The sequence below is a fragment of the Juglans microcarpa x Juglans regia genome, chromosome 8D (assembly GCF_004785595.1).
Source record: "Juglans microcarpa x Juglans regia isolate MS1-56 chromosome 8D, Jm3101_v1.0, whole genome shotgun sequence".
Classification (NCBI taxonomy): domain Eukaryota; kingdom Viridiplantae; phylum Streptophyta; class Magnoliopsida; order Fagales; family Juglandaceae; genus Juglans; species Juglans microcarpa x Juglans regia.
Genome location: NC_054608.1, coordinates 33680423 through 33704422, shown reverse-complemented (window position 1 = coordinate 33704422; position 24000 = coordinate 33680423). Strand labels below are relative to the sequence as shown.

General features: G+C 34.5%; 2 protein-coding genes across 3 annotated transcripts in view; both read right to left on the bottom strand.

The window, feature by feature from the left end:
- Positions 1 to 24000, bottom strand: part of LOC121241780 (disease resistance protein RUN1-like) — a 156313-nt gene that overhangs the window by 42493 nt on the left and 89820 nt on the right. Inside the window, exon 7 of the mRNA XM_041139626.1 lies at positions 10175 to 10182. Within this exon, the coding sequence (XP_040995560.1) occupies positions 10175 to 10182 (8 nt within the window). The remainder of the gene's footprint in view (positions 1 to 10174; positions 10183 to 24000) is intronic.
- Positions 1 to 24000, bottom strand: part of LOC121241781 (disease resistance protein RUN1-like) — a 125333-nt gene that overhangs the window by 47224 nt on the left and 54109 nt on the right. The window lies entirely within an intron of this gene.

Here is a 24000-nt window from a genome sequence, read left to right as displayed (position 1 = left end):
GTTTTTGATACTCATCAACACAATTGCTTATCTGTTATGCATAAATCTTTTCCTAGTATTGCCAATGTACCTTGGATTGTCGATACTGGTGCTACAGATCATATGGTCTGCTCCACCAAGACATTTGTCAAATTACCAAATGGATCTCATGTTGAAGCAACTCACATTGGCACCGTGCACCTCTCAAACAACATTATACTCACTGGTGTCCTTTGCGTGCCTTCTTTTTCCTTTAACCTTCTTTCAGTTGGCAAGCTCACTCATGATTCCTCTCTATGCCTTGTTTTCTCGGGTCAATTTTGTTTCATACAGGTCCTATCTTCATGGACAACGATTGGGCTTGCTAAGATCCAATGTGGCCTTTATTTCCTTCTTCCCAGCACCTTCCAAAATAAAGCTGTCAATCAAACAACTTCCAACAACTTGAATGCTTTTCCTCTTTCCTCCAATCCTCGCTTCTGCAGTGCTGTGACACAACAAGACTTCAACCTTTGGCATCTTAGACTAGGACATTTATCTGATCAGAAACTTAGAGCAATTCAGTCTATTTCTTTTGATGCCAAATGTAATGCTTCTTCAGATTGTAATGTTTGTCACTTAGCAAAACAGAAACGAACTTCTTTTCAATCAAGCAGTTCCTGCACTTTTTCCAATTTTGATTTAATCCATTGCGACATTTGGGGACCTTACTCTCAATCATCTCTACAAGGCCATCACTATTTTCTCACCATTGTCGATGATCATAGTCGAGTAACTTGGGTGTTTCTAATGAAATTCAAATCTGAAACTAAACAACTTCTACAGAATTTCATTCTCATGGCCCAAACTCAATTCAATTCCAAAATAAAGAAAATAAGGACAGATAATGGAATGGAGTTTCACATGCCTATTTTTTATAATTCTCATGGCATTCAACATCAAAAATCTTGTGTTTACACTCCACAACAAAATGGAGTTGTGGAGAAAAAACATCAACATCTTCTTAATGTTGCCCGAGCACTTCTTTTTCAAGCTTCTCTTCCAACAAAGTTTTGGGGAGACGCCATCTTGACAGCAACATATCTCATAAATAGAACTCCCACTCCTCTCTTAAACAACAAATCTCCCTATGAGATTTTTTTTTCCTCACCACCTTCTTATACCCATTTGAGAGTCTTTGGGTGCCTTTGCTTTGTGTCAACACTTAAACATAACAGAACCAAATTTGACCCAAGAGCTATGAGGTGCATTTTTATAGGTTACCCCGCTGATGTCAAAGGGTATAAAGTCTATAATTTAGATAACCATACCACATTCATTTCACGAGACATTACCTTTATTGAGTCCACCTTTCCTTTCCTTTCTTCAAATTCTATTCAATCTTCCTCTCAATTTGATTTTGTTGTTCCACCTGCATTTTCAGACTTTCATTCTCAACAAATCACAATTGATTCCTCTACCAATTTTTCAGATCAGTCTGTACAGTCTCCAGCTCCCTCTCATCTTCCTTCTAATCCTCATTTAATTGATTCAAACCTCACAGCATCAGAATCTAATTCTCCCACATCTGCTCCTGCTGTAGAGCAAAATTCAGCCATTGTTCCAAGGAGATCAAGTCGACTGAGGAATACTCCATCCCATTTACAAGATTATCATTGTCACCTTGTTTCTCAAGCCCCTATCCATACATCATCCAATTTTTCCACTCCATATCCTCTTACCAATCACATCACATATGATCATTTATCATCATCTCATCGAGCATATGCATTGTCCCTTTCACTAACCCATGAACCTAAGTCATATGAAGAGGCTGTGGCCTCTGATCATTGGAAAGCTGCCATGAGGTCTGAAATTGATGCCCTTGAAGCCAATAACACTTGGTCCATCACTACTTTACCTCTCGGAAAGAAACCAGTTGGCTGTAAATATGTATATAAGGTAAAGTTAAAATCTGATGGGACCATTGACAAGCATAAGGCTAGATTGGTAGCAAAGGGGTACACTCAAAGAGAGGGTTTTGACTATCAAGAGACATTCAGTCCAGTGGCAAAACTGACCACAGTTAGACTCTTCCTTGCACTGGCAGATGTCAATAACTAGCACTTGGCCCAACTTGATGTACACAATGCTTTTTTGAATGGGGATCTTGATGAAGAAATATATATGGATTTGCCACCGGGTTATGTGGCTCAGGGGGAGTCTCAACAACAAGGAAAGCTGGTCTGCAAGTTACATAAGTCACTCTACGGTTTGAAGCAAGCCTCTAGGCAGTGGAACTCAAAGTTCACTGCTGCTTTGCTCTCGATTGGTTTTTACCAATCAAAATCTGATTACTCACTATTCACTAAGAATGATCAACATGGTTTTACAGCTCTTTTAGTTTATGTTGATGACATAATTGTGGGAAGTAACAATTTAGTCACCATAAAAAGTGTCAAAGAATTTCTGCACAATCAGTTCAAGATTAAGGATCTCGGGATCTTGAAATTTTTCTTGGGGATAGAAGTTGCAAGAACAGCAGCTGGGATCCACATGTGTCAGAGAAAATATACATTGGAAATCTTAGAAGATGCTGGATTACTTGGTTGTAAACCAGCTTGTACTCCAATTGAATCAAATCATAAACTTGCACACTCTTCCACTGATATGTTGACAGATGTTACAAGCTATCGAAGGCTGATTGGTAGGCTCATCTACTTAACAATTAGTAGACCAGATATCACTTATGCCGTGAGTGTTCTCAGCCAATTCATGGACAAACCAGCTCAGATTCATTTGCACCATGCTCACTGAGTTCTGAGATATCTAAAAGGATCAATTGGTCAAGGTCTCTTCTTCTCAGCTAGTTCCTCTTTACATCTCAAAGCATACAGTGATTCGGATTGGGCAGCATGCCCAGAAACTCGAAGGTCAGTCACTGGTTTTTGTGTCTTTCTTGGGGACTCTTTAGTGAGTTGGAAATCCAAGAAACAAGCAACAATATCTCGATCTTCTGCTGAGGCAGAGTATCGAGCACTTGCTTACACTTGTTGTGAAGTTGTTTGGTTAATTACACTTTTGAAGGACTTCAACATACAGCACAAACAGCCAGCACTGCTATATTGTGACAATCAAGCTGCTATTCATCTTACCAAGAATCCCATCTTTCACGAAAGAACAAAGCACATAGAGATAGATTGCCATTTTATTCGAGAAAGGGTAGCTGCTGGTGTGATTGTTCCAGTTCATGTTAGCTCTAAGTTTCAGTTGGCAGATATCTTTACAAAGGCTTTGTCCACAGCACAATTTTAATTTTTATTGTCCAAGATGGGCATTCTGAACATATATGCCCATCTTGAGAGGGAGTCTCAACAAAGAAGGAATCAAGCCTCCACCAATGAAAAGCTGCTCCACACGCACTCTGATAAAACAGAAGAATATTCCTCCAGCTCAGCATAGTTTGTTAGGATCGTTTCTTTTTGTCTCTTTGTACAGATAGCTTTCTATTCTAGAATATTGTAGAATAGGTTAGGTTGGTTATTATTTCTATTTTCTGATTGGTTAAGTTGGTGTTGCTCGAAAGATATATATACGGAGGATGTACACAGATTCAAAGAGGAATGAGAACAATATTTTTCTCTCCAATCCTTCTTTTGTTTCCCTTCATTCTTTATCTTTAACACAATAGGGATCTTCTGATGCAGTCACTCTATTTCTCAATTAAAAACTAGGAAGAAGTCCTGCAACTTTGGACCGGACATTACGGTTAATACATGTGGTAGGCTGTCCAGATTGAGTTTGCTTAAAATAGAATTGTGCAAGGGATGATGATGTGCAAAAGTGCCTATTGGTTGGTGGAAGTGGAAGCAGGAAACTCGGTACTTATTATTTATTTATATATTTAAAGTTTTGTGTTGCGTAAATTATGGCTGGTGCGTTCATATTGCACTAATACACCGAATCTCGTCAGAACTCTGCAGTTAAGCATGCATGGACGAGTGTAGTACTTGGATGGGTGACCTTGTGGGAAGACCCAGCCTCATGTTGCACCCCTCCTAATTTACCTATCAAGAAAAATTCTAGCATTGTTAATGTAGATATGACCCATGGATGAATAAGAGGCAGTGACATTTGAGATGATGAGTTGAGCTTGTGGGTGTTTATTAATTGGATGGTATTGGTTTTGTATATGGCCCCAAAAGCTTGCGGCAAATGCTCAGTTTCTACAACTGAAGTTTTTAGAAAAAAAGTCATTAGCGGCCAATGATTTTAGACCAAAAAAGAATTTTCCAACGAGTAGACGGTGCAACATATGAGTAATTGCGGGAACCTCATACTTAGGAAAATATCACTTCGGGCAAAATATTGTTGTAGATAAAACTATTTTTTAGACCAAACTATAGGGATTTACTAGTGGCATTTCCGACCGTATGGAAGACTATTTGGAACGAACTCGATGGTTGAAAAAAGCTGATTAATCGTGGCCACTAGATGAATAGCTGGAAAAAGTGGTGAATCAGACAAAAATTAAGGGGCGAGCCAGTGACAAGCAGAGATGGCCACAATTGGCCTACTGCAACCATTAGTTAAGAAGAACCAAAGGTCTAAAGTTCACATTGGAATTAATTATCAGTATAGTAATTTTTGTTCAAAACGGTGTTTGTGGGGTCAAGTAATTTACTTACTAAGCAAATAGTAAACAGCTATGTTAGAGCCACCGCTTGGAGCTCTCACTGGCTTTGGTATGTGTTTTTTTTGAAGTTATTTTTTACATAGATTTTTTAACACTTTTAGATATTTAAAAAAATAAAATAAATTTAAAACATCATTAAAAATACTTCTTTATTAATCAGAAAGTAAAAAAAAAAAAAATTCATTAAAATATACTTGTTTAATCACAAAGTAAAATAGAAAAATATTTTTTTATAATTTTTTATTTTACTTCGTGATTAAGGAAATATTTTTTAATGATATTGTGAATTTTTTTTTCAAAATATTTAAAATTGTTAAAAAAATCTATATATAAAAAAAAATAACTAAAAAAAAATTACAAAAAAAACACATGTTAGAGCCCAACGGGAGCCCCAGCGGTGGCTCTAACATTATTCAATAGTAAAACACATCATAATTAACAACCTTAAAATTTGAGTTGCAAATACAAAAATACAAATTGCTATTGATCTACAATAATGAGACAATAACCAAAGGTAATATAATTTAATATGTGGAGGAACAAGGAGCGGATATGTTTACTGTCCCCTTTTTCATGATATTTAGAAAGAGAGAAAAAAAAAATTTGAAGACAGATTGAGATAGAACAAATAAATAGATTCTAGTAGGTCTATAAAAGATTCAATGGTTTTTTCTCATCATCTCATTATGTAGCATTAAATGATAGGTTCAAAAGTAAAATATAATAAATAGTCTCTAATCATTTAATGACATATTATGAGATGATGAGAGGATAATGAAAAAATAGATTATGAATAACATTACTCGTTAAAAACATGAAAGAATATAAACTGGTCATGAGTGTCAGTACGCAATAATTCCTATAAATAAATAAATAAAATAGCTAACTTGTAGGCAACTTCCTTATTTTTAAGAAAGTGTATTAATTAGGCCTGCGTTGTGTCTTCAATTTTTTCTAAATAAAAGGAAAATAAAAAGAAAAATGAGAAACTTGTTGACAACTTCATTGGAGCTTCTTGTCACTAGGCACAGGAAATCAAGCACCAACTTTTCAGTTTTACCTCTCCATTTTCCCTTCTCTTCTTCCCATCGTTCCCCCATATTTCTTTCTCTTTTCTTATCTCTTTCCTCTCTTTTTCCGCCTTCTCCTTCTTTCTTTTTCCCTTTTCCCCTATTTTCCATTGCTATCTTTAAAGTGAGCAATTTGGTCTCAAAGCAAGTTGATACTTTTTGAAAAGAAAACAAAGATGTTAAAGTTGTTCCATTGATTTCTATCAGATGATGACTTTGCTGTAAAAAGATAAAAGAATATCCAACAAAGATACAACTTTAAATTTTCAACTTTAAATTTTCAAAGTTGTTTAGAATTAATGATCAATTAATTGATCCCACAGCAATTAATAAAACCTGTTTAGCTCAGGAAAATCATTCTATGTTGTTCCCACGTCTGGAAATTGATAAAGAAGTTTCCAAAGTCAAAAATTCGAATACGGTGCAAGTTTATTTAATTGAAAAAGAACAAAAATATTCATCATCCTATTAAATATGATAATTGGTATCTTTGGTACTTAAATACCTTACGACCAATAATCCATCCTCGATCCGTCATTATCGCCGTGAGGAGAACGAAAGATGTTAGAGCAGGCGTAGTTTTTTTTTTTTTTTTTTTTTTTTTTTTTTTTTTTTTTTTTTTTAAAAAAAAAAGTTAAGACCACATGTTCAAGAGTGACCCCTTCCCAAATCTATTAATAATAAAAACCCTTACTTGTGGCGGAGGAATACCATGAAAACAAAACAAGCATGTCGGGAAAAAAATACATAACAAGCAATATGCCACAAAAACACCCAAAACTCCCCAAAATAAAACTAAAAATCAACAATGATATAAAAGCCCAACGACTCAAAGACCTATCAGATAAGGTAATGACAATTTATCCGTGCGAAGCAATCCTTTCAAATACTTTGGAACTCTCAACAAAGAACGCCAAACATAAGTCAAACCTTGAGCTCCCATTTTTGCTAAATAATCCGCCGGTGCATTTCCTTCTCGATAAATATGAGTTATGCCATAATCTCCACCTTCAAACAAACCCATAACCTCCTCCCAAAAATCTTCTAAATACCACACACCACAGCGCTTCTTCTGAACCCAAGATACACAAACCAAAGAATCAGATTCAATATCCACATGACACAATCCCAAAGAACGGCAATATTTTAACCCAATTAATAATGCCTTCAACTCAGCAAGATTATTGGATCCCTCCCCAAGATAACATGAAAAAGAAAGCACCATATCACCCTCAAAATCCCGAATTACTCCTCCTGCACCTAATCTCCCCGGGTTACCAAGGCTACTTCCATCAATATTTAATTTGAATCTATCACATGAGGGCTTCACCCAATAAACCACTATAACCGGCCTCAATTTGATTTGGCTAAGCGGAATGTGCAATTCTTTCAACCTCTCCTCATCAGCAAAAGCCATCTTTGTAAAACTAGACATGCTACTTAGCATTTTACTTAACCAGATACAAATAGACCTCCAAAGCACTTCCACTGAAAAACATTTGTCTTCCATCCTTGCCTTACATCTACGATGCCACAACTTCCAAATAATAAGAGAAGGAAGAAAACCTAAAATACAACCCACCTGGGACTTATTAGACGCACGTCGAAACCAAAGAAGCACCAACTCAAACCAACGTTTATTTGGGTCGTAAGGGACACCCAAAATATTCGAAAACCTCTTCCAAATCCCAGCAGCAATGTCACCTTCAGCAAAGACATGATTCAAATCCTCATATCTTCCCTGCAAACAGCAATTACATTTAGAAGTAATAGGAATACCAACTCTCCTCAATCTATCATCCACACTTAAACCATTATGAAAAGCCTTCCACATAAGAATGGAAATTTTTTTTGGTATAGCTTCATGCCACACCCATTTAGCCCAAGGTACTGCTGGTGCCGTGACCCTCACACATTGCCAAGCACTTTTGGTGGAAAATAGTCCATTTTTATTATGAAGCCAAACCAATATATCTTGACCAGATTTATGAGCACCCAATAAGCTGCCAATCTCCTCCGCTTTTTGTACTCCCACTAGCCTCTCTAACAAGTCAAAATCCCAGCCATTAGCAACTTTTAAATCAGCCACCATCAGTCTTGGCACATCAATTACAGGATAAGAATTAGCAAGAGGGCCTTCACTCAACCATTTATCCCACCAAAAAGAAATATTACCATCCCGCACCCTCCATTTGCAATTATCCAAAACCTCTGGGATACATTTTACCACCATCTTCCAAAACCTTGAGCCTTTTTTAGGATCTAATAAAGATACATGTTTATCCCCAATATATTTAGCCCGAAAAAATTTTGCCCACAGATCCTCCCCAGTCAAAACCTTCCAAGCAAATTTCATATGAAGAGAAGTTTGTACCTCATCAAATTCCCGAATCCCAATTCCCCCCTCATCAGTTGGCTTACACATCAACTTCCAAGCAACCCATTTTTTCTTTCCTTTCCATCTTTTTCCCCCCAAAAAAATGAACTCAAAGTTTATTCAGATTCTTCAATACTCCTTTTGGCAATTGAAGAATAGACATAATATGGATCGGCATATTTGCTAACACATGCATCAACAAAATCAACTTTCCCCCAGCCGAAAGACATTTTAATTTCCATCTCCCAAGTTTCTTCCTCACCCGGTTAAAAATAGGCTCTAAATGTAACTTCATAAGATGCCCATTAATAATAGGTGCACCAAGATAAGTAAATGGAAAAATACCTTCACTAAATCCCGTGATATTAAGCACCTCCCTCTTCCTCCCTGCAGTAGCATTTTTTGCAAAGTAGATGGCTGATTTTTCTTTACTTACCCGCTGCCCAGACCAAGACTCATAAGTCTCAATAACCTTCATCAATTCTTTCAAAGAACGCTTTCCTCCATTAGCAAAAATCACTACATCATCAGCATAAAGAAGATGAGAAACAAGAGGCGCACCTCTTGGATGAGAAAAATTTTTAATATTGCCACATAAAAAATTTTTCTTTAATAAGCGAGAGAGCACTTCTTCCATGATGATAAAAAGATATGGTGATAATGGATCACCCTGTCGCAATCCTCGACTTCCTTGAAAAAAACCTCGACTCGTACCATTCATCATAATCGAATACCAAGGCGAAGCAATGCAATTCCTGATCAAACCACTAATAGAGGAAGAAAAACCAAAGGCTGTCAAAACATGTAAAAGAAAATCCCATTCCACCCTATCATAAGCCTTAGCCATATCCAGTTTCAAAATAATATTACCCCCCGTCGCCTTTTTATTAAGCGATTGCACCATCTCCTGTGTAAGACTGATATTATCAAAGATACTCCTACCTAGAATAAACGCACATTGCTCAGAAGAGATCAAAGAGGATAATAAAGGAGCAAGCCTCGCCACCAAAACCTTAGTGCAGATTTTGTAGAAGACGGAACATAAGCTAATAGGCCGAAACTTATCAAATCCGGTCGGCTGATCCATTTTTGGAATAAGTACTACAAAAGAAGCAGTGTAGAATCTGGGAAGAGGAATCCCTCGAAAAAATTCTTGAACCGCCTCCACCACCTCCAACTAACAATATCCCAACATGCTCTATAAAAATCCGACCCAAAACCATCAGGCCCTGGACTACTCTCAATAGGAATGCTGAACACTGCTTGTTTCACCTCCTCTTCTGTAGGAACCGAACATAATCTTAGATTATCATCATCCGAAATCACAGTAGAAACATAATCACTCAGCTCCGGAAGTACTACTTGAGACGACTGCCCCAAGAATTCCCAAAAATAATGCACCGCACCATCATGAATTTCTTGCGGGGACTTTAGCGTTAAACCATTCGGGAGCCTCATCTCCGTAATCTTTGATTGCCTCCGTTTATTCAAGAGAGCATGAAAATAACGCGAATTTTGATCTCCATGACGCCACCAACGGACTTTCGCACACTGGGCTAACCGCATTTCTTCACGATTATTCCAGGTCTCTAACTCCATTTTGGACGCCAACAAATCACTTTCCACCTCTTCATCATAGTTCAGCTGCAAGCTCTCCTCCAGTCTCTCTAACCGATCCTCCAACTGCTTAATATGCCCACTTGTCCATCCAAAAACAGTTTTATTCCATCCAATCAGCACAGTCTTCAATTTCTATAATTTCACCGCAAGCTTGATGAGGCCAGTACCAACCACCGGTTGATCCCAGACCTCTCGGACGCATCTAAAAAAATCCACATGATCCATCCACATCTGTTGAAATCGGAATGGAGATGGACCATAATCTGCAACATTATTTACCATGGAGATAACCATAGGCGCATGGTCTGACGACGTACGAGACAAATACCTCATGAAAGAGTTCGGAAATGTTTGAACAAAATTCGGCGTAACCAACGAACCATCCAACTGAGCCCAGCTACGAGAATGCCCAGCCTGCCCATTACACCAAGAGAAACTTTTACCCAAGAATTTTAACTCCAGTAATCCACAAGAATGAATCCAAGAGTTGAACTCCTCCATCGCCAACAAGGAACGTGAACGACCACCTCTTCTTTCCACATCAGAGGCAATAATATTAAAATCCCCTGTTATTATCCAAGGTTCAATACCGTTACTCTCCTTTTCAAGATCAACCCACAGCTCCCGCCGTTGAACATACGTATACTTAGCATAGACAAATGAAGCTTTACATTTCATCAGACCAGTAGACACAATAACTGTAACATGTTGAGAACCGCAGCTCACCACATTCACATCTACATCATTCATCCAAAATATCCACAATTTACCATCCCAATCTCCATTCAAGAAACCACAATCAAAACCCAACATCCTTTTTACGTCATCCAATACTTCATCAGAAATGGCTCTGCTAACACAACAACTTTCGGCTTATACATACTCAAAATCTTTTTTAGCCTGCTCTTAGAAGATCTCACCCCTCTAATGTTCCAATATAATATTGGACTTATCATAAATTTAATTTAGAGGAATGGGTGATCACCCGTTTACTGCTTCAAACTTTCATTCCAATTGCCTCGCCCCTTTTCTTCCCACGTTCCTGTGTATCAGAATCAGAACAAACCTCCTTACTAGTCAAAGCGTTATCCACCAATATTTCTGTATCAGAAAAACTGGCCATCGAAGCAGCCATAGCACATTCCTCCTCTATCAACACACTATTTGTACCCTGCGCAACAAAATCTCCACCTTGTAATACTTTAGATTGATTCACAACAATAGCTAATAAATCCTCCTGCACCACATCCCCCATCCTCAATTGCATATTGTTCTCTAATCCCTGTTTATTTAATTCCTCATGAACAGAGCACCCCACGTCATTCACAGGTAACTCCACCTCCGTAATAACAACCGTCTGGAAATTATTCAACACATTATCTTGCACTTCATGCCGAGTCCCTAACCCCACACCAGAACTCTGCACTGTCATCACCTCAGATACCACTGGCGCCATCTCTCCCAGAACAGCAGATACCCCCTCCGAAACCTTACTTTCCGTAGGGATTTGAGGCTCCACCTCCTTAGACCTCTCCCCAGATACCATATCATGCGAACCCTCGAACTAGAAAATAACTCCTTCCTCCTCTTCCCGCAGAATAGGGTGAACATCACTAACCAGCACCAAATCACTCGAATTCTTTCATTCCTTACATAAAGCCGCCGCTTCTTGTGACTCTGTATTCGCACCATTTGGAACCGAGGATTCCAATTGTTTCGGCTTTTCTCTATATTCCAGACGAACATTTTTCTTCTCCTTTTCCTTCCCCGTCTTCCCTCTTTTACACGTCTTCAAATTATGCCCCTGTAATTTACACTCAGTGCAGAAAGCCGGTAAAGTTTCATAAATCATCTCCTGTCTACGACTCGCAGAGCACGAAGGAGCCCCAATCCAGAATGAAGAGATCGGCGATTTCGCATCATCTAGCTCTACACACACTCTCGCCCCGTTAGTTCTAGTTGCACACCGCATAGAGTTATCACACCGTATAAACTTCCCTATTGGTGCCGTGAGACATTTCAGGATTGATGGGTGATAAAAATTTGGAGCCAAACCTGGAAGGAAAATCCAAACAGGAACCACTGAAGGCTCTTCTTCTTCAAAAAAATCCGGAGACCAATGAAAAGGACGATAAGCCATGCCGTCAACGTCACAAACTTCCCTCGAGAAAGCCTTACTGAAATCCTCCTCCGACGTCAATCGGACAAACACATTCCACGGCTTTCTCATAGACGAAACAACAGCCAAGCCAGACAAACCCCATCTGTTCTTAATAAACATTCTGATCGCAACCAGTGATGGCCGCTGTCTAAGAAACTTCAGGACCATTGAATATCTAAACGGTTCAGCAGACTTCAATATTTCCTCCTTCGAAAACAAGAAATAGACTTCTCCCTCCATAGTTTTTGGAGCCCTTACTGGCAGAAGCACATCCGGAAACGGCTGAGGGGAGGCAGAGAAGAGCTCTGCGAACGACCGAGGGGTGGTCACCGGCATAGAGCCACCAGTGCCCCCCGCGGCAGCCATGCAAATCACACGTAAAAACCCTAGCAAACAAAAAATCGCCTAAGGGTATTTTCGAAACAGCGGTCCTTTATATTCATTGCTGATTACTTCTATACTTAGAGCAGGCGTAGTTAATGGAATGAATTTTCAATAATGCTCCCACGTCAGAAAAACTCAAAAGTCTAAAGTTGATACTAGAATTTAATTAAAATATTCCTAATCGGTGGAAATTAATTAAAGTTCAAAACCGTGTAGATGGGAAATTAATTAATTAATAAGTAACATTACATTGGCAATAAACTAATTCCATGCAACTTTATTATTTAATTACTTTATTATTCTCTTATTAAGCCAATCCATCAATATTATTGGCGTGGGACCTGAATGGATTGATGCAATTGAAATGAGTAGCTTTTGTGTCAAATCCAATTGAAAGTTTGATATTTAATTATTTCCTTTTTATATCTAATTCGTACTATTAATTGAATTTATAAGAGTCCAAGAATATTAAAGCTCCTTGTACCAATTCATACTTTAAAATAATTATTAGCAATTCCAAAATTTAGATGAAGAGAGATAATACGCTATATTTATTTTGAGTGCTTAATTAAATATAAAAACACACACATATATATACTATTATACGTGTTCATTTATGTTGGGGCGAAATATTCTAGACCCATCCCAAGACTCACTAAGCCCAAATCATCATCAGAAGCTATGGGGGAAAACATAGAAGGGAGAAGGCTAGGAAAAGATAATAGAAGGAGAGATGAAGTATAGACAAGGAAAAAGAAGTGTCAGAGGAAAAAGAAGGAGATGACGGAAAAAGAGAAAAAAGAAAAAAGTGAGAGAAAAAGAGTCAAACACACAAGGCATGTGAAGCAATATAAAGTCGAGTTCTTCACTAACCACTAACAGAGTTTAATAATAGAAAAAGGGCACTTCCAGACGACCAAGGGAGAGGACGAGAACATTGAGAGGTCATCTTCAACTCAAGAATAAGAGCTTTAGGATATTTTCTCCAGAAAAAATGTCTTCGACCTCCATTATATCAAAAGAAACAAGAAAGCTTGAGAGACTATAAAATACTCATATTATATAGTGGATTTGCCCTCCAAACGACTAATGGATATAGATATTGTGTCGAATCACGTAAATTTGTGTATCTCTATCTCTATCTATATTTGTTGTATTTATTTTATATTCACTGCTATGAATGTACGAACAAGCATCGCACCACTGCTCTGGACTGCCAACGGGGACTCCAAACCATACCGATTGAGGCCTGAATCGTCATCGTGTGCCGATAATGACTCTTTTTTAAAGAACCGCCAGATACAAAGATCCTATAAAATCATTTTTTATTTAAAAATATTGAGATCATAAGAGAGTGTGCAAAATTATTTATTAAATTTCTCGAAGTCTGTGCTATAAAAATAATAACTTAAAATGTACATGAACTAGGCCATTATCACGCCTCCCTAAACCAAGTCACGTCCTGCAACTCTACCTTCATAAATATTTTAACTTGAGATGATTTAAAAACATAAAATAAACTAAAATGAGCAGAAGACTCAATAAAAATTCATTATATCGTAAATATACTTCTTGGCAACAACCTGCATATAGATGTTGGAGCAGGTCCACGTGCAATGACTATACTTTTGTTTTGTGACTTCTAATAATATTGCTCTTTTAACATTCGTGATCCATTCGGTGGCCAAAAGCAAATTAGTGGACTTTACAATGATAGACTTTTGTGACTTCCAATAATAGGTCCATAAAAACTCTCTTGTGTGGGTGTAAAAACTCAGGTTAACTAGGAAGAAGTCCTACAATGTCTTTGGACCAGACATTACGGTTAATACATGTGCTAGGTTTTCCAGATTGAGTTTGCTTAAAATAGAATTGTGCAAGGGATGATGTGCATAAAAGTGCCTATTGGTCGGTGGAAGTGGAAGCAGGAAACTCGGTACTTATGATTTATTTATATATTCAAAGTTTTGTGTTTTGTGGTGATTCGGACAAAATTTAAGGGGCGAGCCAATGACAAGCAGAAATGGCCACAATTGGCCTATTGCGACCGTTTTATGCACTGTTTCCGACCAAAACTGATGCAAAAAAAAAAAAAAAAACTCACATTTGTTGTAATGATATAAGAAAAAGGCACAAAAATAATGTATGAGGATAAGAGTATTAGATCAGTTAAAATGCATACATACATGCATATATACACACATACACACACAAACATGGTACATATCCACGCATGTGTATGCATGCATCTAAAATGTATGAGGATATAAAATAAATATTGGAAAATCTTAATTGAAATGCCTTATTAGAGTGGTTCAAGTACCCATCCTTCTTTAATTAGATTCTTGGTTTTAGTACCTTGTCCAAACCATCTGGGTCACTCACTGTTTGGTTCCAAAATTAGTCACATTCTACTGGTTTTGACTCGATGGAGAATCCCCAAGTCCAAACAGGCAATAAAATACCTTTCAAATTGCCAAATCCTCATGTTGAAAGCAGCAGTGGTAATTGTTAGGTCTGATGTCCTGTGTTTAAACGAGAAATTTCAAGAGAATAATGAAATCTTCAAAAAATTTGAAAGATCTAATTCTTGCAATGTGGAATTACAATTAAGTGTTACAAAGAAATCCAATTTTGATATGGCAGAGTTCTTAAGATTGAAAACTTCCGGTGCTGGAAAAAACTATTGAAGAAGATGGAGTAAGATTTGAACAATCATAGGCATAAAGCTCCCTTAGGTGCTTAAACTGAAACATACTGCTTGGTAAATGCATAAGATGTTTACAGCCTCCTAAATTCAAAATGCGAAGCCCACTGAGGTTCCCAACAGATGGAGGCAGTTCTTTTATGGCAGTGTCGTTTAGATATAATTCATGTAATCTTTCCATTTCACATTCAACAGAAGAAGAAAAATATATTAGCTTGAAGGAAGTCTAATTTCCCAAAAGGACCCCTCTTGCGTTAAAACCCAATAGTCAGTTCCTTACTTGAGAAATGCTGGAGGGTTTTCACAAACCTGAAATATATTAGCTTGAAGGAAGTCTATATACCATCGACTGAATCCGACTCAAGAGTTTTCAATCTCTTCATTGGCTACATCCAAATGCACATCAACATTCTAATGGAGTAGAGCTGGATCATGATCTTTCACATTCTCTTCATGCTTGTGTACTAGATGGACTCCACAACTTTTGAAGAACACCGGTTCATCTAAATAACTATAGAACTTTACTTGTATATTGTCCTCCTTTGGCTTAAAAGATTCTAAAACGACATACTCTAGCCATACATGATCTAATCCCATTAAATCAACCACTCTTTCTTGGACTTCATTATCATTGATCTTAACACCAATAGAATGAAGGGGCTTTTCCCGGCCAATCAAAATATTGGGTCCAATAATAGCACATAGAACAATTCCCACGACCTCATCCATGCACAGAAGTCCATTAATATCCATTTCACATGAATTAATATTTGAGGTCTCTTTACGATGGCTGAACCAGTCCGGGATCCTATTTCCTGGAAGTATCATGCCGCCGAAAAGGTCCTTAAATTGACCATGTTAACAAATATCATCAACTTTCAGCAGTACAACCTACACACCAAGGGGCACATGAAAATGTTTGAGAGAGAGAGAGAGACATACCTTACCCGATAAAGGATCTGCCACATGATTCCCTATGTTCGCAAGCATTTTATGGCATCCACACAAGTCAATCCATTCTAGTGCTTTTAAGTTGCATGCATTGAATTGAAATTTCTTTGATGCTTTACGAAAAATGTAACACCCCGTCCCCGAGAGTCCGGAGGGGTAACTCGTATTACCTGATAATCAACTCCAACATTACTAATACTATTCCAAAAGCTCTAAATCAAACGTAAACACTTCAAATTTAATTATCCACACATACTCGTATATAAAATCCTCAATACAGTAACTCCAAAAGTTACCAACTTCTCTAGATGTCACTTAAACTCACATTTCAACAATATAATTATCAAAAATCACCAATATTCATAGAAAGCTTTCTATTATTAATCCACTATTCTTAAGTCATCTCACCCAATTCTTCATAGTCCTGGTCCTCAGCTAAAATATCTAAAAAAATCATCTGAAAATATTGGAGATAAGAGAGGGGTGAGTTATCAACAACTCAGTAAGTAGAGAACATATACTAGTATGCAAACATGAGCATTTACAGATTTCAGAATGCAGAACAAAACACTTTTTATTTTTAGAATGCAGAGTCAGAACATGTTATTAAAAATATCAGAGCGAAAATTCAAAAATATTCATATTCAAAATTCCCTTGGCACAACATAACTTAAACATCATATCAGAACAGAATTCCATGTTTAACCCCCGTAGTAGGGTTGTGCAAACCCTGGCGGTCAACCGAGCAGAAACAGAATGTGAATCTTCCCCTTATCATTCTCGGAGTCCCGAGTGTGCACATAAGAAAGACCACGTAGAAAACCACTTTGTTTCCAAAGTGGGTGCACCAGAAATAGAAAAGTTGGTACCAACCCAAATAGAAGCCACAGTTTTACACCCGTGGTAAGGTCAGAACAGAAACAGAATGTCATGCTAGAGGTTTCAGAAATCATATCTTATCATATCAGAGTACAGAACAGAACCAGATCACAAAAATATAATTTATGCACAAAATTTTATATTCGCTCTCTTTTGCACAGTTCAGAAGCAAAATGTCAAAATAAGCTCATGTCTACACTAGTCATGACAGAAAATATTTCCTTCTTATACAGAATTTCATGAGTAATGTTGAACAAATAACTGAGGTCGTTTCCAAAATTTCCTTTCATAACAAAACATGCACATTTTCAAAATTGACCACAGTCTATTTTATTTGTATGCAAAGTCTAGCATAAGAACTCTGCTTACCTGGACTCCTTAGTCTTTCAAAAATTTTCCTCAACAAAGCCGAACAAATATTAATCATCACCTATAAAAAATCACGTAATTCACGTAAATTTTCAATCAATCACGTATTTCGATATTTAAACCTAAATTGCTAAAGGAACCTATTTTAAATCCTCAAAACCTAAAATTCTCATAATTCCTAAAATACCACCATTTTCTAAAACCATCAATATCCACTTAATCGAATTCGTACCGAATAAGAGATTTGATCGAACAAGTGTTAAGACAATTATGGAACTCAATAAAAAGTAATATTTAAAATATCTAAAGTACCGACAACGTATTATAAATTAATAGAATACTTAGACTATTTTAAAAATCTTATAAAATACACCATGAAAAACTTCTCTCTTAAAAATAGGTTTACTTCCTTTAATTAATAATATTATTAAAATATTATCTACACAAAATAATATTTTATGAGACTTAAAACAAAACCCATTCAAACATAATCCAAAAAGACCTCTGATTCGAAAACATATATATGGGAAATACACTAAGGGTAAACTGGTAATAGCACTCAACTATTAGGTTAACACATTCCATATATCTTATATATAATAAGCGCCAATGTAGACGAAATTTCGTCCATCTTTTTTTTCGTTTTTGTCCTTGATTTTGTACAAGAAGCAGGCTGCTAAATAAATTTTTTCCATTTTTGCCCTGAAATTGGTATTTCTCTGCCATTTCTGTCCATGATTACTTTTTTTTCCATTTCTGCCCTTGAATTGGTATTTATTTGTCATTTCTGTCATTGCCATTCTTAGTCAATTTACGATTTTGTCCTTTTTGTCTATTTTCGTTCCTCTCGAATTCTTGTGTTATTATTTGATCAAATTTGTAAATTTTTCTTCTATGATTTTCTACAGCCTTCTCGATTCCATTTTTTTTGTCATCTTAAGCGTTTCCCACCGCTTCAACCATTTTTCTCTTATCAGATTCTCATTTTTTTTTTTTTTTTACATTTCTTCCACCGCTTCCTTCTTTGTATAAGAATTATCTTCATTTTTTCTTATATTTATCAGAATCTGATTTTGTTTGTCTTTTCTACCGCTTAAACTGCTGACCACTTCATATAAGAGTAGATTTCCATCTTCTTTATTTTCTATTGTTTCCTATCTATCGTTTTAACTATCAAAATCTGCTTCTTTCAAATCTAGATTCTAAATTTGCCTCCCACCTCTCCAGTTTCACAGGTCAGTTCTTTTATGTTCATTTCCTGACTATATTTTTTGTTATTTACATATATGCAATAGTTAAGAAATAAAATGGTTACATGACTATTGTGCTATTGTTTTACTCGTTTCCCTTCCATTCTCTGTTCATGTATATAGTATCTGGAAAAAAAATACAAGTAAGAAATAAAATTAATCACTTCAAAACATGTAGTAGATCTGTACATTTACAGATACTCATGAAACTCAAAAAAACTGATACTAAGAAAAAAATATCAATATAGGCAAAAAAAAATCTAAACAACCAACGAACTACACATGTTCAGATCACATCTAAACAAATATCAAACATATTAAAGTATGCTAAAACAACATAAAAGCATATACAAAAAATAAATCAGAAGATAAGAAAATAAAGATTTATAAGCATCCAAAAACCAAAAACCTGCAACCAAAATAATCATCACAACAGCCCAGAGGCATGAGTTGTAAGCATTCTAAAAAAAACTCCAACCAAAATAATCATCACAACACTTGAACACATAAAATAAAATGGAAAAAGGAAAAATAAATGAACATGTCATAAATATAATCTCAGATTTGTATGTGTTGACAAAAAAAATTAATAACAAGCACGGAGATAGGGAGGAAACAGATCAGGAAGAGCAAATCAACATAGAGGAGGCGAGGAAAAAAAATCAGACTTGAAACATGAGGCTTTAGATTCGTAATATTTAAAAATTTCTTTATAAAAAATCAAAAAACAAGAAGGAAAAAAGAGGTGGTGCTTTTTAGAGATCTAAGCACTCGAAAAAAAAAAATCAACCAAAAGAATCATCACAACCCAACGCACAAAAATAGAAGAAAAAAAGAAACAATAAATGAAGATCTATGTCTATTGTCAAGAAATACTTAAAAACGAGCACAGAGAGATAATCAACACCATGAGATATGAACACGATCTCTTGAAAAATTACACCAACTCAAATCTGTAAGAAATGAAAAATTTGTGTTCATTTACTAACAAATGCACGATGGAAGAAAAGAAAATAAACAATAAAAATACAAAACAACAAAGAAAACAAAAGCGAAAAATATTTACGCAGAATGGGAAAAGTAAAAAAAAAAAAAAGAACACTATGAGATATGAACACGATCTCTTGAAATATATGAATATCTGTCCAGATCTATACAGGAAAAAAATAAAAAAAACCCCAACTTCAAAAAAAATTAAAGATTGACTCGGATCTGTAGGAACAAAGAAATTAACAGCAAAAAAAATATTATGAGAAAAAGTTGAAGGTTGGTTTGGATCTAAAGATCTGTAAATGTACGGGGAAATAAAAATTAAAAAAAAAATAACAACATTTGTATTTAAACAGGATGTCTTAAGATATACAAGGATCTGTTCAGATTTATATCGAGATAAAAAAAATTTAGACGAGGCAACTTCAAAAAAAAAAAAGGGTATTCGGATCTGTATGTAGAAAATAGAAAGAAAGAAAAAATAAATAAATAAGAACATGTAAAAAAATCCCCAATAAAGCAACCAAAACGTAAAAAGGAAAAAAAGAAAAAAAACAAACAATATTCTGTAATAGAGATATAAAGAGAGAGAGAGAGAGAGAGAGAGAGAGAGAGAGAGATAGAGATAGAGGGAGGGAGAAAGAGACGATAAAAATAACCTCCATAGCTGTGTGGAGAGACTTGTATTTCGGGGAGAGGAGGGGAGGATCTCCGGTTCTTGGGATGGCGAGCGACGGTTGGAGATGTCGAGCGGAGAGAAGGCGTAAGAGACGGGGATGAGGAAGAAGAGTGGGGAGAGAGAAGTTTTTGAGAGAGGGATGAGAAGCCGTCGAAGCAGAGAGCTGAAATGAACTAATAAATTGGAAATTCAATAACGATGCATTTATACGGGTCCGTGTAGAATTAGGGTTTTATTTTTGTGCAGAACGGTATCGTTTTAGGTTTTAATTTATTTGTCTACAGTTAAATTGAATTAGGGTTTAGCTTTAAATTGGTAATAAATTATATTAAAATTATTAATAGAAATAAATTTGTAAAAAAACCAGTTTCAATATTCTACAAATTTTATTTCCAATCGGAAAAAATTTATTGTAAAAATATAGTAAATTTTGTTTACATAATATAACATTTTTTTATTAAAATTTGAATAAAAAATTATTACCAAGTTATATTTTAATATGTTAGTATAGCTTTATTTAAGAAACAATAATATATTGTTAACATGATTATGTTATTTTTTATAATATATTTTTTTGCAACAGGATTGCTGACTCTGTGCTTATCTTGCTGTTCCTTAATCTCCTGGTTGCAACTCTGCTCTATTTCTACTGATCTTTTATTCATTTCTATCTCTAGGTATGTTTTATTATTATCCATATAAATAGATGTTATTGTCTGTATTGTATAATATTTTATGCACTTATTTGTTTAAAGCATTTTGCAAGTATATGAAATTGTGATTATTAATCAAAATTAGTAAATATTTGTTGTATGTTTATTTAAATTTTTAATTATAAATAGTGTGATATTATATTAGTTGATTTAATTTTAGTATTAAGCATATATTATTGATTAGATTATATTTCTTTATGCTTTAGATATAGATATTTATATTGTTGTTTGTTTTTTAGAATCTCGTTTTTGTGTTTTGTATGTTTACATATTTTACAAATTATTATCGATTTCATTCTTTAGTTTCTCAAATTATATTTTTATTTTATTAATCATTCTCGTCTAAAGATTTGTTTGGATATATACTTTCTAGAAAATAATTTTTTTTCCATCCTAGATCAATTTTTCCTTTAATAACAAATCTTATATTGATAACAGGTTTGATATTTTGAAGATTTAATATTACTTTTTGGATATTAAATTTTATATTAATACGAAACTTGATATTGATAATAGTATTAATATGGTTATTAATGACATTGTTAATAAGTAATTTTATTTTGCAATTATTAGATTCTTATTGTTTTAAAGTTTTCTACCGTTTATACAAATCTTATCAGATGTTATTTTTAATGTTTTGCCCACCGCTTTCACTGCCTGCGATTTAGTATAAAAGCAATTGTCATGTTATTTATTTTCTACTATTTGCTATCTGATAAAATTGTTGTTTTGATTTTCCCGAATCTATTTCCTCGATTCTAAGTTTTAAATTGTTTGTAAAATCTACTACTTCGTTTCTGAATATTAGAATAAATTAGGTATGCTCCTGTTTCCTTTTGTGTTCAGTTAAATATGAAATTTTCTATGCATTCATCAAATAGTACATACACATACATGTTACAAAAAATTTAGAGTGCAAATCCGAATAAAATTGTACGTTAAGAGAATTGTTAAACATTTATGATTTTGATGATTTCATACCCATAGAAATAGATGTTATTGTTTTTATTTTATAATATTTTATGCATTTATTGGTGTTAGACAATTTACGAGTATATGAAATTGTGATTATTAAATAAAACTACTCAATATTTGTTGTATATCTCTTTAGATTTTTAGTTGTAAATAGATTACTATTATATTAGTTTATTTGATTTGGATATTTTACATATCTTGCTGATTAAATCATATTTCTTTATGTTTTAAATATAGATGAATGTTTTAAAAAATAGAAATTTTTATCTCTATTTTGTATATGCATATGTACTCATGTATTTGATATGTTGTCAAATATTTTTTAGATTACATTCTGAAATTGACGCGAGATTTAGAATCTTCTACAACTTTATGTCGATTGGTAAGACGATATTGTTAAATGCAAAAATACATTTAAACATTATTAACACCATTTATTTTCATTTTTAGCTAACTACTTCTATAAATAAATTTTGAAGAACGTGCAAAAGCTCCAGTAAGAAAAAGTTGGTATGCTGCCCAATCAGAGGAAAAAAAAGAAGAGGTCCGCCAAAAAAAAAGAAAGAGATATGCCGAGTTGAAAAAAATTCGAAATAATAAAACTCAAACACAAATACAGTCTCAGCATACTTTCTCTTGTCGTTCAAATGACAATGAAGTCATTTGTATAAGAGAGATTGACTCGTCTTCGAATGTTAATTCTTCTGAAACTTCAACGCTTCGTGAAAGAGATTTATGTTCTGACAACATAATTGCATCTACCCCAATATTGAGCGATCAGGTTTATTCATAACTATCTCTTATTAACAAATATTTACTTCATTTTGTTTCCATTTTTACCAATAAATACAAAAGACAATTTCTTCTACAGGTTAATTATCTATATGAAGAGAGATTAAGTTATGAGATGACATCAGAATTCCGTTCGGAACCTCGGGTAAACTATAAATTATCAACTTCTTGCATTTTTTCTGCATCTATTTGATACGTCATTCTTAATTATTTTATTATTTCTTTTTTTTTTATATATAGGAAAACAACAAGACAAATCTGCACCCTAATGTGCCTGAAAGAATAGAATAACTATTTTGAAACTTCTTTCCAAAAGTTTAAATCATTGTAATATATAAGCACAAAGTATTTCTGTATAGTTATAAATGTATTTGTGAAAATTTTTATGTTATAGTTATGAATATTTTCTAGATAACATGTGTGATCTTTTTATGATCAGAGAAAAAATGTTAAAATATAAATGGAACTGGCTATGCATAGTTAAATTTAGAAATTTGTATATATTTAAACTCTCATTTTTTTTTTTTTTGTTCATTGTGAATTGACAGGTAGCCAAGTAAAAATTAATTTATTATCATATATGTAAATTTGCCGAATATTACCATCTATTATATTTCATAGCTATATTTTTTATCGTATTTTACAAAATCGTGTCTGAAGCCCAAAGAGAAAAAAGAGAACTTAGCTCAATTTACCCAAGCCTGAAGTCAGCCATAAAGCCCAACCATCCAAAATATAAAATGGCGCCATTTTCTTCATAAAGTCTAATACTTCTCATCCCATTTGAAGAACGGTGCCGTTTTGATTAAAATAAAATCTTAATTCTACATTCACCACTATAACTAAATCGTTATTCACACCTTACTTCATTTCGTCTATTCCAAGAGCAGAGCAAAACTTATTGAACTTAGGTGTGAATAAGGACAACGAAGATCAGAAACAAAACTCATTCAGTTACTTTGATACCTAGGTTGGAATGCTTGGTGATTATAAAAGTTGGCCGCATACATTTCAAAGTTGTGACTTGCTTCTTATAAGTCGTTGTATTATAGTTATAAATATTATGCAGATCGTGTGTATAATATGTATTATAAACAAGAAAAAATTCTAGAAATATAGACATAAATCTGTCTATTTATAGTTAAAATTTCTATGTTATGCTTATCAATATTTTGTACATAACATATGTGATTTTTTTATGATCAAAAATAAAATCTTAAAATATAGATGAAATTTTATCATTGATATTTAAAATTAAGAAATTGTGTGAATTTAAATTATCATTTTGTTGTTCATTATGAATTGACAAGTAATCAATTTTTCATATTTTTTCAATTGGGCACACGTGCAATGCACGTGTTTGCCCTTTACTAGTATAATATATATGTACGTATATAACCATAAGAACAAATCCAGATGAACAAACACA